This window comes from Ammospiza caudacuta, chromosome 9, assembly GCF_027887145.1.
Source record: "Ammospiza caudacuta isolate bAmmCau1 chromosome 9, bAmmCau1.pri, whole genome shotgun sequence".
NCBI classification, from domain to species: Eukaryota; Metazoa; Chordata; class Aves; order Passeriformes; family Passerellidae; genus Ammospiza; species Ammospiza caudacuta.
This window is the reverse complement of record NC_080601.1, coordinates 19,976,908-19,992,625: the sequence shown is the minus strand read 5'-3', so window position 1 is coordinate 19,992,625 and position 15,718 is coordinate 19,976,908. Positions and strand designations below refer to the sequence as shown.

The 15,718-nt window shown below is 41.9% G+C and overlaps 1 protein-coding gene across 1 annotated transcript in view; it reads left to right on the top strand.

The window, feature by feature from the left end:
* The window catches only part of PAX2 (paired box 2), an 85,484-nt gene extending 73,511 nt beyond the window's left edge, over window positions 1-11,973 (top strand). The window contains 3 exon segments of the mRNA XM_058810923.1: window positions 1,303-1,404; window positions 7,244-7,330; window positions 9,248-11,973. Coding sequence (XP_058666906.1) covers window positions 1,303-1,404; window positions 7,244-7,330; window positions 9,248-9,369 — 311 coding nt within the window. The 3' untranslated portion in view covers window positions 9,370-11,973.
* The last annotated feature ends 3,745 nt before the right edge of the window (window positions 11,974-15,718 follow it).

Sequence of the window (15,718 nt, the reverse complement as noted above, 5' to 3'; positions counted from 1 at the left end):
TATCAGTTATCATTCTGCCGGTAGTAGAGCTAACCAAACACTTCTTCTTTCATTGGCATATCCCAGCATGGTTCCTGTGACTGCAGTGGTGTTAATGGGCTTTACTTAGCCTGTCACTCCTAAAGGTGAATCAGACTCTTGCCAGGAGAGACAAAATTTAACAAAAGAATAACAAATAGCACAAACTTCTTGGTGAGCTATAGTTCACCTAGGGAATGTGAAAGGCTTTTGATGCCTGGAACAGGCTGACATCTCAGTAGGCAGTGTTGGAGGTTGAGCTGTAAATCTCTCAGCAGCTGTGGGGGAAAGATTATCTTAATTTATTTAGCTTTTTGTTTTGTTTTATTTTTCTTTGTTTGTTTTGTTTTGCTTTGGCTTGAAACTCCCAGCAGCTTCTGAGATTATTTTAGTTCATTTAAATGCAATAAGCACTAACAGCAAATGCCCTTCTGGCTGGCCCATTTTCAGGCTAACCAGTCCAAATGAGGAAATGCCTCTGGCATCAACCAAGAAACCCCCAGCTGCACTTTCTAAGAGAGGAAAAATAATCTACAATCGTACACCAAATCCACACCCCTCTCTGCTTCTTTGGTGATGAAAAGTTATCACAACTTAAAGTATTATAAACAAAAACACTTGTACCTGCGATAAAAATGAAGTGAGACTCAAACTAATTTGCACGATCCTATTATTACATATAGTACACCAATACCTGGAAGGAGTCCAACCATTATTGGTCTCATGTTAAGCACTATGCAAATGTACTAAAAGTGTGCTCTTGCACCAAAGAGTTTGCAGCACAAAAAGAAGCACAGAGAGGTAAAGTGACTTGCCTAAAACCATATGCAGGTGAATTACAAAGGTGGGAAGAGAGGCACAGAAAACTCTTGGATCACTTCCCAGTGCCTTGCACATTGATCATGCCCTAAAGCAACATCACCACAGTTTTGGAACCGCATCCACTGCATATAGACAGGACCTCAGCTACTCTGGCAATGAATATGCTGCCACTCTCTGTGCAGATCAAGGCCATTTTGATTTAGTTAAAATAGATCCAAAATCAAACCAAATTCTTTTGAGCCTCATCAAAGCTAAGTTTTTACATCCATCCTTACAGTGTGAGATCAAAAGTGCCCCAATCTTCACCCAAAATTTTCAGTGAGCAGACAGAACTCATGTAAGAGAAGGCTGTGCAGCAGTTGCCTATCAAGTCATGTGACAGTGGGACAAGAGATGATACCAAATCAATATTGAAAGATCTTATCTGTATTGATCACCTGTCCTGATTCTCTCCCTTTCCAGGTCGTGATATGGCAAGCACCACCTTGCCTGGCTACCCACCCCATGTTCCCCCAACTGGACAAGGCAGCTACCCAACATCAACTCTTGCAGGAATGGTTCCTGGTAAGTCAGCTGCCAGCCCTCAGTAATGGTGCACACATGTCTGAACGCTTACCAGCATTGTGAGAGCTTTCACAGCTGGCTTGGCTATTGCTTTGCTGACATGAAGAGCTATTCTTTTCATAAAGAAACCATCAAGAGCCTATAACCAATGTAGCTAACAACCCTTTTTGTAATGTATCTCTTTCACCCTAGTAACTGATTCACTGCTGCTATGGGCAGCTAGCTAGCTATAACCTGTGGCAATTAATTGGTAATTAATTAACCCTAGTATTCATTAACTAATGTAATTATTTTCCAATGACCCATGCAGATTATTATGTACTGCTCATGGCTCAAGATACTCACCTATCCACTAACTAAGGGTGACACCTCACCTTTTGTCTAAATCCATGGCCATCAAGATGAAAATTATCAATGGCAATTTAATACCTGCAGTATTTGAAGACCTACTGTCTATATAGCCTAAACTTACTAAGAACTCAGAAATTATTAACAGCATTTCATGAGAAACTAACTATTCACTCTTAGCAACCAACTACTTAACCACCTCCTGTTTGTAAAATAGTGCCTCCAGTCCAGGAAATTACCAACCTAATCCTACATCCAAAGATGAACTTTCTTTGATACCCAATGCTTTGGAGAAATACCTTATCTCAGCATTTGGATTCTCCCACTCTTTCAGAAGAAGAGAGAACCATTTACTCTAGGAAAATTGAGGAGTTTATTACCTCAGGCTCTATTGCCCACTCTCCTCTGATGACAGTTGTCCCCAGTAGATAAATGAAGAGGCAGGATTTTTCTCAGACATGGTAGTTCCGAACTCAGAACTCATCTGCCACTGATTTCTGCTTTTCACGGCCCATGGCTGTGAGTTGTGATGATTAAGGGGCAGGTACACAGCCATTCTGCAGCCTCTGCTTCTGAAGGGATGAGTCCAGAACTAAAGCAGCAACAAGTTGAGGACAGAAAGCTCTTAAACTATCATATGATTTGCCAGGCCTTACGAGTGGAAAGCCTAACTTAACTCTGACCCAGACCTCAGAATAGATAGCTAAATGAACATTAACATCAGTGAGGACAGTGAAAATATAACTCTTAGGAAATGTTTTCAGGTCAAAGTCTTAACATCTTAAAGTGACAAATCATAGAACTGCCTGAGTTGAAAGGGACCTTAAAGGTCACCTAGTTCCAACCACCCTGTCATCAGTGGACATCTTTAGGGGATGTGCAAAGCCCCATCCAGCCTGACCTTAAACACTTTCAGGGACTGGGTATCCACAACTACTCTGGGCAACCTATTCTGGTGGCAAATTTTAGGGATGTCCTACACTAAATTATTCAGGAAGGATTCATTATCCAGAATCAGACATGCACTAAGACAACATAAGATCAATTAACACCCCACACACAACTCCCCCCAGTAACAATAGGTAAATTCAGTTGGCAATATTTAGATCATTTCTGATCAAAACTTATAGGAGGTCACAGCATATGGAAATTATTAATAATATCAAAACAGCTGGCTCTTTGAGTAGAAACTGTTCAGTGATTACTATGTAAGTTTAGTGTCGTCATTACAAGGATGATACTGACTCCTAAACTGGGACATAATTTTTAAGACCACTAATATCAGGGGTCACTTATCCAAGAATAAGGTATTTCAGCTCCTTGATGTGGAGGCTGCATATAAGATAGTAGTGTCCTCAAAAAAAAAAGGCAACCCAGAAATATTCCCCAAAACAAAATGAATAGAATAATACACAAAGAAAAAGTTAAGTTATACTTCAAAGTTAAAAAAAATTATTCTGGTCAAATGGATATCTTCACATTAAATCTGATGTCAACATTTAATCAGAGGGAGTTTTTCCAGTGGCCTGCTTGGGCATCCTGCAGTAGTTACTGCATATTTCAACAGAGCATCAGGTTCTGGCTGTTTCAGTCATACCCCACTGGTCAGACCCAGCCAGGAAGCCCTTTTCTTCCTGTTTTCTAGTGCGACTGAAGCCAACAAGATGGAGATAAAGAGGTTTCCTGGGAAGAAACAGAAGATTTTCCTTTAATGGGTCACTCTGCAGACCTCTGCAGCCACTACTTTGTGTCAGGGGCCAACAGGGGAAATATGGGGAAGGGTGTAAGAGTAGAGCAAGTATGTATTGGTACTTTCTTGAAAGATCTCCAAGCCTCCGTGTTGCAGCTAAGAAATTTTTTAAGCCAGATTTCTTTCTATTTAATATGAAACCCTTGATAGGTTTTCCATCTAAAAATGTAAAAAATGTCTCCTGAGCCCATATAAGACTTTAACATGCACAGAAACCTTTTGCAAAAAGTTCTATAGCTAAACTACATATTTTGTGAAAACTATATCCCTTATTTTTTCTGAGCCTGCCACCTGCTAGGCTCACTTCATGCCTCATCATTTCTGTATTAGAAGACTAAACCATTAAGATTTAAATACAGATGCCAAGAAATAGTGTTAGTAAAGATTCCCTGAGCACAGATTGCACAGAATACAGGCCTCCTGAGATCAATCCTCTGTGCTGACTTGCAACCTCTGTCAGGAGCCCAGTTTGAACAATCCAATACAATGATGCCAATGGTTTGTTATGTGCCCTCAGGCCAAGAAAGTTCAGAAGCCAGTGCTTTAACTACACTGGAAACAAGAAGCCAGCAATATGACTACTCAGGAAGTATCTTTAAGAAAGCCACTAACATGCAAACAAACCTATTGTTCAGATGTGAGAAAACATAGGAAAGAGGCTCTGTCCTCTTTTAACAAAGGTGCAGAGCAAAACACACAACTGTTCAGAAATCAGATTTCTAACCCATTCAAAATTCTGATTCCTTGATATTTGCTTTCATCTTGCATTGGTATGAGGAGTCAGAACCCTGCAACAGTTCAGTTTGCAAACATCAGGATGAAACATTTCAATAACATCAACATGTTCTAGATGTCAAGGCATATTAAAATAATGAAAGAACTGAAAGGAAATTAAATTAAATAAGAAAGGCAAAATGAAACAAAACAAGAAAGTTGAAACATAACACTTTGTTTCAATTTGCAATAACTTCAGAACTTTTCTTTCCAAAACTCTATTGAAGCTGACAAGCTTTAGCAAGACATTTCCATTTCAATGAGACAGCATTTTCCAATGGAAAACTGTTTCTGAGAAGATTGCTTAACCAGTGCTAATCAAAGCTGCTATTTTCTACCCATGACAACCTTTCACTAGACTTCTACTCACATAGTCTAGAGAAAACCGTGTCTCCTGTTGCACTGCATTCATGCAGCATGGCCAACAAATGCAAATGTCTCTGAGGATTATGCAGATGACAAGATACATATCCCTGCATTTGCCCTTCCTGTAACTTCAGGTCCCAGGCTGTAAACATGGACGAAGGCCAGTGGTCCTGAGCACACACTTGGAAAAGCAGGGCTTAGTCACTCAGACAGATGAATCAGGTATTGGGCTACACTTAACCTACACATCTGAGAGAAGTTTCCCACAAAGGTAACAGAATACCTTTGATTCCTGTCTCAATTATTCCTCTTTCCCAGAAAGGACATCAAGTTTCTGCAAACTGTTTTAGTGCAGTCAGCATCCACTGCAGGAACTGAAGTTTACACAGAGCAGTGCAGAGCCTGCAGAGGGCTGGGGACGGCAGCGGCAGGGAGTCGTTAAACAGAATCCAATGTTGATGAGGAAATTACACTTGTTTCATTAGTGATCGGGGAAGGCGATAGCTCAGTTCCTCTTGGTCACAGTTGAGCTCAAAAGCTCATTATCCTGCTGCATGCATGCTTTCACTCCTCGTCAATAAACACTGTTTCCAGTGGCTGCCCTCCCTCCTCCCCACGCTCCATAGCTGTGGCTCTTTCTCCTGTGCTTAACCCATGCTTTAGCAACACTATAAACAGTTTAGTGTGTCAACTCAGCAGGGAGTGAGAGAAAAGTCTTGAAATACCAGAACAATGTCTCTCCATACAGTTATGTCATATGAAACACTTCAAAAGCAGAAATTCTCATAAGGATAGTTTTTTTCTCCTTCTTTGGGAAGCAAACCAATTCCAGTATACTCCAGAGATAAGTCAATTCAGTAGAGAAAAATCTGGACCGTGCATTGCACGGTCATCTTCACAGGTTTCACCTATTCCTTCCTAGCTAGTTGCCAATTTTCCTTGCAGGATGTTTCTAGCTATGGAATTATGCTGAATTATCATCACTAAAACAGTAGTTAGCAAGAACTCTCACACAAAATGAGGTTTTATACTGAAACTAAATGCTCCTGTGACTAAAATATCTTTGGATTATTATTTCGTTTGATTCATACTCAATTTTGCACTGAGTACTTTGGTTATCACCCTGAGTACCTCTAAAAACCTTGCTGGAAAGATTCTCTTCAAGTTTAAAGCAGTGCAAATCCCCTAACTTGAACAGACTTCATTTCCACCATCTGAGAATCTGTGGTTTTGGCTTTAATACTCCAGTGAGAGGAGATTTGCAGAGATTATGCCATAATTAATTGACATTCTTTGGTAATTGTATCACAGGCATCCATCCCATCTTGCATTACCTTCTTTTCCTCTTCCATGCTATCTAGCAGGAACTGCCAGGTGCTTCTCAAACACTTCTGTTTGAACAATTCCACCTCTGCCTTCAGGCAGACTAGAAGCTAATACCTACAGTATTCTAAGCACGTAAGGCCTTTCACATGGCCTTAATTGTCCACAGTTTGTTGATACTACATTAAATTGAGCTTATGATCAGATCATGTCATGATTTTCCATAAGAGAAGCATACATGTTTAAGTTTGGAGATTTGTTTATTTTGAATGCAGCACCAGACCCCTTCAGTTACCAAATACCCTGCACAGCCTTCTAAGAAACAGGGAGACTCAACTCCTTCTGCACAATAAAACTGAATGTTTTAGAAGACTCTGCACCATTCACATCTGGGTTCAGAGCCGTTACTAGGTCACAAAATTTGGAAGTATTTTGTTTTGGGCCCATTTTCCTAATGTGAAAAGGGGAGCTGTAGCACAACTTGTCTTTCAGATTCAGCACAGTACCTAAAGTGCTAATCATTAGAAAAACATTTTCCAGAGCTAGAATGCAGGAAGCTTTCTCTATAATTCACTAACTAAGCATAAAAGAGAGGTTAATCATGTATGAATCACTTTTCTGACTAATACCATCATCCAGAGTAAGAAAGAAAGTGATTCATGTGTCTTCCATTTTGTTTTGTATCTAAGCACAGCCAACTCAGAACATTTCCAAAAATGAATGATACTCTTCTTCACAATTATGCCATCACCCTCAGTACCCTAATAAAAAAAAAAAAAATTAGCAATACGTATTGCTATCAACAGCACTGCTAGCTCCAAAGAGTTTCTTGTGAGCTTGTCCCATTAACCTTCCATGCCTGCTGTCTCGATGCTACTGGAGAACCTTCAATGTTATTGATAAGAAAGCTGATAATTAAGTGCATAAAAACTTGCATATGCAGTCCTACTGCAGCTTGAGAATTGGAAGACAGAAGGCAATGAAAAAAAAAAGGAGAAAAGCCACCCCACTTAAATAATTTATTTGTATTATTGAATTTGAACTGATTTCTTGATTGTGAAGATGTCAATTTTGTGATGCTTAATGGTATGGGTAAGCAACTTTGCACTGAACAGGCACAGCAGTGCCTTGAATGGAAGAGTTCCAGTTAGACAAGGAAGCTACATGCTCCAGTTTTCCTGCTGGCAAATGGATTCAGCATGAACACTGGTCTGATGGAACAGCAGACATTAATCTTTATTGCTTACTGCATTTCACACCTTCCTTGGTTTCTTCCAGGGAGCGAGTTCTCAGGCAATCCCTACAGCCACCCTCAGTACACGACCTACAACGAGGCCTGGCGGTTCAGCAACCCTGCATTACTAAGTGAGTACCTCCTTCCCACAGCACGCCCCCAGCCTCGCGCTCCTTCTGTTTGTCTCTTTGTTTTCTTTTCTTTGTTCTCTTTGGGTTCTTTGTTTGTTTGTTTGTTTCTGAAGAGGGGTTTCAAGTATTTGGGTAGGTGAGAGGCCTTTTTCCTCACTCTCCAGTCCAGTTTGACATGGGTATATACCGCATGCATATTTTGTACCAGTTCTGAAGTGGATTCCTCTTTCATGAGACAGTTCAGAACTCGAGTTCTGGCTCTGGCTTCTCCATGGGCTGCATCCACACTTACATCAACAAATTATATCAAAAGGTAAATTTAGGTTCTGCTACTCTTAAGCCACAACCAGCATACTTTCAAGGCCTGGTTAAAAATTCAGGTAAGGTTTCACTCCTCTCCCAGGCTAAATCCAGAGTCAATTCCTAGGAAATCTTTAAATCTCATAGAATTTCTTCCTACTGGACAAAGTTGGACTAATGTCTAGAGCAGGAGACAAGATTTATAATAGTCAGTAGAGTTCCCATGCAGGGATATATATCCATCTCCAGTCACTGATATGCTCAGAAATAGTCAAGGGTTTTTTCAGAAGGGAAAAAACTTCCTATAAGACATTAGCTTCTAATACAACATTTCTTTGCAGGGGAATAGGAAGATATTTACTATATGTAAAATAAATCAGTTGAGATTATTATCTATGTATTTACTGAGGTTTAACAACTGGATAATAGATGCACATTTTTATTCCAGTGCCGTTAAACTGCAGTAAATGTGATCTTAATAATCAATCACTATGTAACACACATTCGATAACCATCTAAAGAGCTTCCATGCCAATTGTGACCCCAGTCCCAATTAATAAAACACTGTAATTTTGTTTCTTTTCTCCCCTACTGGTTTTAAAGTCACTTTGTCAGATGCACTCAGAACATCTGGCCCTGACACTTTCTTTGTGGCTATGGATGAGGTGTGCCATATCGTGCTGCAGTGTTTGTTGTGGTTTAGCCCCAGGCATTAGCCAAGCCCCATGCAGCCACCCATTCACTCTCCCACCAGGAGGATCAGGGAGAGAATTGGAAGGATAAAAACTAGAATATTCCTGGGCTGAGACAGTTTAAAAGCAAAAGCCACACACACAAGCAAAGCAAAACAAGGAATGAATTCACTCCTTCCCATGGGCAGGCATCTCCAGGAGACCAGAGCCCCATTATGCACAATGGTTACTTGGGAAGACAGACAGTGTCACTCCAAACATCTCTCCTTCCTCCTTCCTCCCCTGTTTTCAGATAGTGACCAGGATATTTTCTGGTCTGGAATATCCCTTTGGCCAGTTCAGGTCATCTGTCCCAGCTGTCTCTCTTTCCTTCCCATGCATCCCCAGACTCCTCACTGGTGTGGCAGCAGGAGAAGCAAAAAAGCCTTGGCTCTATGTGAGCCCTGCTCAGCAATAGCAAAAACATCTCTGTACTATCAACCCTGTGCTCAGCACAAATCCAAAACACAGCCCTTTACCAGCCACTGTGGAGAAAACTAACTCTACCCCAGCCAAAACCTGCACAAATGCTCATGGGCTTATTCATTGATTGTCAGAGGATGCAAAAAGATCTCCTTCCCGTAGAGGGGTGTCCTATCCAGAGGCCACCATAGCATGTATCGACTGAAGTATGGCCCTCAGTTGGCTTCCACTTACTGCCTTTCGCTAATCCCATTAGGAGCTCAGTCTCCAAGTTCTTCTTTTGGTTCTTTTGCTTTTCTTTCTTTCTACCTTTCTTTTTGTTTTCAGTTGTCCTTAATTTCTTTTCTTAGTTTGATTGTTTCTGTTTTTTGTTTAGTTTTGGTTTTTTTTTGTTTACTGTTTGTCCTTTCAACCAGTCCATTCTTCTCCTGTGTTAACTTTCAGGTTCCCCTTATTATTATAGTGCCACATCCCGGGGCTCCGCACCTCCCACTGCTGCCGCTGCCTATGACCGCCACTAGTTACCATGGAAACCACATGAAACTGCAGGGCGACAGCTTAGGCCTCCACATTGTACCTGTCTGATCACCTCCCTCCATCCCTGGGAAGGGTGAAGAGACCTTCTCCGTTCCTCCCCACAGTCCAGTTCCTTCCTCTTCGCCACGAAGGCGCCAGACCGAACGCTCACCACACGAGACTGAGACCCCCTCATTCCCCCTGCCCTCCGCCCCCGCGGAAACAGCCTGCGGCCAAGTGGCTTCCCCTGCAGGAGCCCTCCAACACCCCTGGGTAAAGCTCAGCCATGCCAAGTCCCCTCAGCTTCCAGGACTCCAGGGGCACTGGGAAGCAATGCAGCTGGCAACCATTGCCTTACAGGACCCCTTTCTGGGAGCGGTAAGGGCCAGGGAAGCACGGGAGAATGCCGCTTGTGAAACACTGTTCCCCAAAGATATACTCTTCTGTGGTGGACTCTTTATGTAACCTGTGATGCTCACCCTCTTTCCCTGGACAGAGGGAACAGTCTGGCTAGAGCAAAGATGGCAGCACCTGGCCCATCTGGCAAATGAAGAAAGGACCAAGTAAAGATCTGCACCCCATGAGGGCTTCTCTGTGCACCTCATCCCCACTTTCCAGCATGGATTCCCCCAGAGTTGGCTGCACCTCACAGGTGGTGACTTTGCAGGCCTGAGTTGGGAAGAACCTCACACATACACCCACAATTTCTGTGACACACAATCAGCTCAGACAGGAGAATGGAGCAACATTTACAAACAAACCGACGAAATGAAGAAATATATAAATAGATATATAAATATAACTGTGTTTTTATGCTTTGTCATGAAGGTCTGTAAAAAGGAACAAAAAAATCCCCAATTTTCTAAAAAACCCAAGCAAACAAAACCAACAAAAAAACCAAAATAATAATTAAAAAACCCTACAAAAATAAAACTCCAAGTCCCATCCCTCCCCACCACCTGAATGGCAGACAGAGTTCCTCTGACGTTTGATGCTCCTCTTTCACTCTAGGGTTTTGTTTCCTTTCTGTTTTGCACTACAATGGGATGATGGTATTGGAGAGGATTGGATGCCAGCTCCACCCAGTCGCCTCCTCCTCCCCCTCCTTTCCCAAATCCTGTCTCTGGGGAGCAGTATGGACAAGTCACATCTGACAAAGTTACCAAATGCATCAGTCGACAAAAAAAAAAAGCACTCTGAGGCAACAAACGTTTTCCATGTCACTGGTTGGCAAACAAAGAAAACAAGCCCAGCTGCGCTCTCACTGCGCTGAGTGGTGGAAAGTGTGGGGCTTCATGTGGGCCCATCTGATTGCCCTCTGGACAGCTGAGACTGAGATGGACAAATTCAGGATTGGCTGGGATAATTGCTTGGTTCCCTAGTCCTTAGCCTTCAGTCCTTTTACCTTAAACTCTGTACCTGTGATGACTTCAATTCACCCGCATCCCAACTTTTACAATTTTACATATGCCCAACACCCATTCTCCAGATCTCCACTGCTGGTGACAACCATGTCATTATCTGTGCTCAACACCTAATTTTCTAACCATTACAGCCCTGCTATATGGGCCCCCCCTTTGATTCCCCACCCATCTGCTCATACACCTACTAATTTATAGGCCTCCATTCAAATCCATATGCTTGCATCCTACCAGCCAGACCCAATATACAGTCCCATCTTTTCATCTTCAATCCTGTATTGTGCACCCTAATATCTACCCCTTATCCCAAATGCTCACCTGATGATTCTCAAGGGATTCTCTGCTCATTTTGGTTCACAACTGATGGACAAACACTGTTCTGCAAAGGCTGAATGTCAATAGAAATGCTTATTATCCTGTATTGTCAGCAAACTCATAAACTGTTCCTTGCACTGACACTTCCTCAAAATTACTCAAAGAAAACATGAAGGCAGCTATAGCCTGTCCCCAGGGCACCAAGTCTGCCAAAGTAGATCCTTGTTGTTTTAGAGATGTTTCAGATAAAACTCATGGGCTATTGTCCATGGACAAAGACAGGATTGAGAATAAAACCCCCAAAGGGCATAAAAGTGAACAGTGGAGCAATCTCTACAGCCAACATCATGTATAAAATCCAAAGTTCCAAGCCTCTGAGGAGATGTGGTAGTGGACTTGGTATTCTGTCTCCAAGTTTAACTTGTATGTATGAAATCCACCTTCAGTAAACAGCTGTGTTGATCCCAAAGGCCCCTTTCACTTAACTTTTTCAGCCGCTGCATGGCTTTAGCTGATTATAGGTCTGTGTCTTCTTTAATGGGGTGCCCAAATGAATAAGGGTGTTTGGGGGGACATTTACATAGAAGATATAGAGCTAAAATCTGTTCCTGTACAGAATAAAATCCAAGAGGTTACTTCTGATCTATTAAAAGTGTCATTCTGCACATCTTACCTCTGAGTAACCTGCTTCATATAGCGGAGTGATTACACTATCACCACAACAAGAATTTGGCCTGTTGTCTGATCTTACTCTGTGAGAGAAGAAAATTCTGTTCAATTTCTAAGCAAATGCTTTCACCACTCCTTCTGTTTTCCTTCACAGACACCAGATAGATGCTGAACCCTGTTAGAATGGTCTCTCTTTTAGTCTCTCAGTACAACCTCTGCTCTACTTGTGCACCATACAGATTCACTCAGGAGGTAGTGCACAGGCAAGAAACCCCAGGATCAGCAAAGAGAAGCTCCTGAGGAAGCTAGAGAAAAGGAGTGTCACAACTCACACTTGGCCACCTGAAGCCCAGGGCCCAGGTTGAGAGAAGCCAGAAGCTCAGAAATGCTTATTTTTCTAATGGTGTTTCACTAAACTTGTGGACATGAGCTAGAGTCTGAAAGCAGAATTTAGTCGTCTCACTCATGGCTGGCTTGATTTGACTCTTGGAAGGCCAAATCTATTGCTGGTTTAACTCCACTGGTAAAAGAGGATTTCCACCAGGCATTGAATTGGTCTGGAAAGTTCATAAGTACAGCATGTAGTTTGACCAGGAAAATACAAAGAAAAGCAGAATTATGCAAAGGACTGGGCAGTCTAATCCTCTTCCACCACCATCTGTAGACCCTCATGCGAATGTACTGAATTACATTTGCCAAAGAGTTTCTTGTGTTGGTTGTTTTGATTTACAGTCGGTGGATGCATTGTAAAGCAGTATTATAGCCCAAGTCTAGTAGCTGACATGGGGATTTATGTGGTGATATTATGCAGAAGAAAACCATCAATATTCATCTAGATTCCATTAGACTGGACTATGCAGGAAACGCAAAAATTCTACCAATTATTTAATATTATGTTATTTGCAAAAAACAATTGCTGCTTTGTAGGAAGATAATGTGTGTAATGTGAAGGCAATTCCTCTTGTATATAAGTTCATCTCCATCTTCATCATGGTAGTTATTAAAACAGCCTCGTCTCATCCTGTAGATAAGGAACACGCTGTGTGTACTGTGCAAGTCTCGTTGTGCTCACTGAAAACAAAACAATGTGTTCAATAAAGCACAGCACAAATCCAGAACTTGAGGGAACAGCCAAACCTTGTAAGGACCCTTTCCTCAACAGGCCAACAGCTGCTTTGCTATAGGTGGGGGGTTTTAATTATTTTCCTTTTAAAAATGTTACAGGAAAAAGAACAAGGATTGGAGGAAGAAATCATTATGCAAAATCCAGTGAAGCCTATAACACAAACCTCTCCTCCATTCTGCTGTCTCTTACCTTTCTCACATTTCTTTCTCATACTCTCTTTCCAATCAATTTCTATCCCTCTCTTTTATTATTTCTTATTCCCAATGCGCTTTTCTATCCAGGGAGAGAAGAGCATTACTGATATGAGAACAGGTTTCTGGGATCTCAAACATCCTAGTTCTCCTTGTGGGTCTAGAAAACCTTTGTCAACTCTAACTTCCCCAAACACCTCAATTCCAACACTGTCAAATGGGAATAACAACAGTTTCTAGTTCACAGGGGGATTGCACAGCTGAATTAATTAGCACTGGCTCAGTGCTTTGAGATTCTGGATAGAAAATTCTATCAAAATTTTAAGCATTATTGTGAATAATAACTAATGTTTCCATGACATTTCTGTTTTTCTTTTTCACACAAATCATTCTTTGTTTCTTTATTCTTCTTCCTTAGCTCTCCCTTCACTTCTTTTTTCTCAAGTCATTCTTATGTTGCTATGTTTGGTTTAGCTAATGGACCAAGCAGAAATGTTGTGAGACTGGGTGTCCTCAGTCTCTACTTGATCATGGGGAAAGAATCTTACCAAATCTCAAATGCTGTGCTTGGCTGGAAACAACAGGGACCATGGCATTCCAAACTGGGCAGTACCTTTGAGTCCTGCCCTCTGAAGCTCTCATCCCTTTGGCCCAAAGGGATGTGGGGTGGATTGCATGAGGTGGATGCAGTAAAGCTGACACTTATGGCCTGTAAATCTGTTGGGGAGGGTTGGTGGCAATGAGCCCTGCCGTGGAAACAGGGAGAAGTTTGCATGCTGTCTGACCCATCAGTAGCGATGAATCAAACTCAGAGTAAGACTTTGGAATTAATCACAACATAAATGTGAGGATGTTAAACAAGAAAAGGAAAGCAAAAAGCCCTGCACCTCTTTCTTCTCTTGAATATAATTTTATATATACTTATTAACATTTTCCTAAAGGAATTTTTGTTTTGCTGAACTGTTGGAAAAACTCTACCCTTTTGTCCCCAAGGAAAAGCACCCCTCTGGAAAAAGAAATAAGAATCACAGCTGAGCTGCCCCCTTTGGCACTGAGAGAGTGAGGGCTTCTGAGGGACCCACAATTACCACAGAGTGCTCCTTGGCTGAGCCCAGGATGGTGGCAAACTGGCAAAGCAGGAAGGAGGGACCAAACCAACAATTACAGAACTGATAACAAATGTAACTGTAGAGCAGCTCTGCTGATGATCTCCAGGCTAAGCCAGATGTGAGACCAGGGAGGGAGGGGGCCAGTGCCAGGTGCAGGGTCACATCCATTCTAGGCTTCTGCAGCCCCTCTTGGCTTTTCCTCATCACTTCAGTTCTGTTTGACTCTTTTCTTTTCTCTTTTGTGCACATGAGAAATAAAAGCAAATTTTTTTTTCTATGTCATTTTTGTGGCCTCTGGCTTGTTTCTCTTCCCCTCTCCTTCTTTCTCTCTCTTCCTCCACTCCCACAACACTTCACTCTCCAATAGATTCGCCTTGAGGTCTCTGGGAAGTTACATTTGTTGCACCTGGCACCCTTTGGGCACCGTGTAAACAACATTATGATTGTTAACATCCACCACGCTGCGTGATGGACGGCACTGCACATGCTTGCAACACCCTACAGCACAATCCAGCCTGTGAGCCCCCAGCAGCCACCACATGCTCCTGTGCATTGCCAGCAGGACTCCCTCTTCTATTGATCTCACTCAATTGATTCCCAATGATCCATAACACATCAGGTACCCCCAGGTAGTTCGAAAAATCAAAATGCTATTGGGTAGCCACAACATCAGAAAGATGTGGAGTGAAACGCAGAGCCTCCTCCCTCTTCAATCCCATTCCTCATAGCCCAACTGGGAGACTCTGTCTAGATGAACTGGGGAACAAAACCCAATGTAAAGTCATAAATTACCCATTCTCCAAGCTATTCGTCATCCACCTAACAAAAGCTGGGCATTATATTCTGGTATGCTATAAACATACCAAATACTGAGGTATTCAGTCAATTCCTCCTCAGTTAAGCATTAGTTCTCCAGGAAGTCCTGTACAGTTTAAGGTCATAGAGGTGGACTAAAAATGTAGCAAGAAGTCAGACTAGGCCAAACCCATTTTGCTCCTACAATTTTAGTCATTATAAAATATTTTCATAACTCCTAATAAAAGTCAGTGGGCCCCATTTTCTGCCAGTGCATGTGTATCTTAAGGCAAGTCTGCCCTAAGTGCTGTCATGAAATCAAATATTTTTGCTCATCAGAGAGTTAAATTGCCTTTTGTTTATTTTCTATTTTTCCCTTGCAGTATTAATAGCATAGGCTGAAAATCCCCCAACAGGACATTTTCTGTAAGTGAAAGTCAGTTCATTGAAATCCAGACAGACTGCAAAAGTTTTCACAATACTGCAGCAAAACTACCTGGCAACTCTCCTGAAGTTGGAGGCCTCAAGTTGACAGGGTTTGCTGCCTGCGAGAGACAGGCCTGGGATGTGATGTAGGGATAGGCTTGCACTCAAAATTGGAATAAAACTGGATTCCCCAATTCGGACACTTTTTATGCATCAGAATTCTCTTTCTCTACCAAAGTTTCAGTGATAAGAATCAAAAAGAAAATTGATAGATGAATTCTAGATGTTAAATTGACTGGAATAAAAGGAAATTATTAATGTACATTCACTGTCAGAGGTGAAAGACAGGCTAAGAATCACCAGATA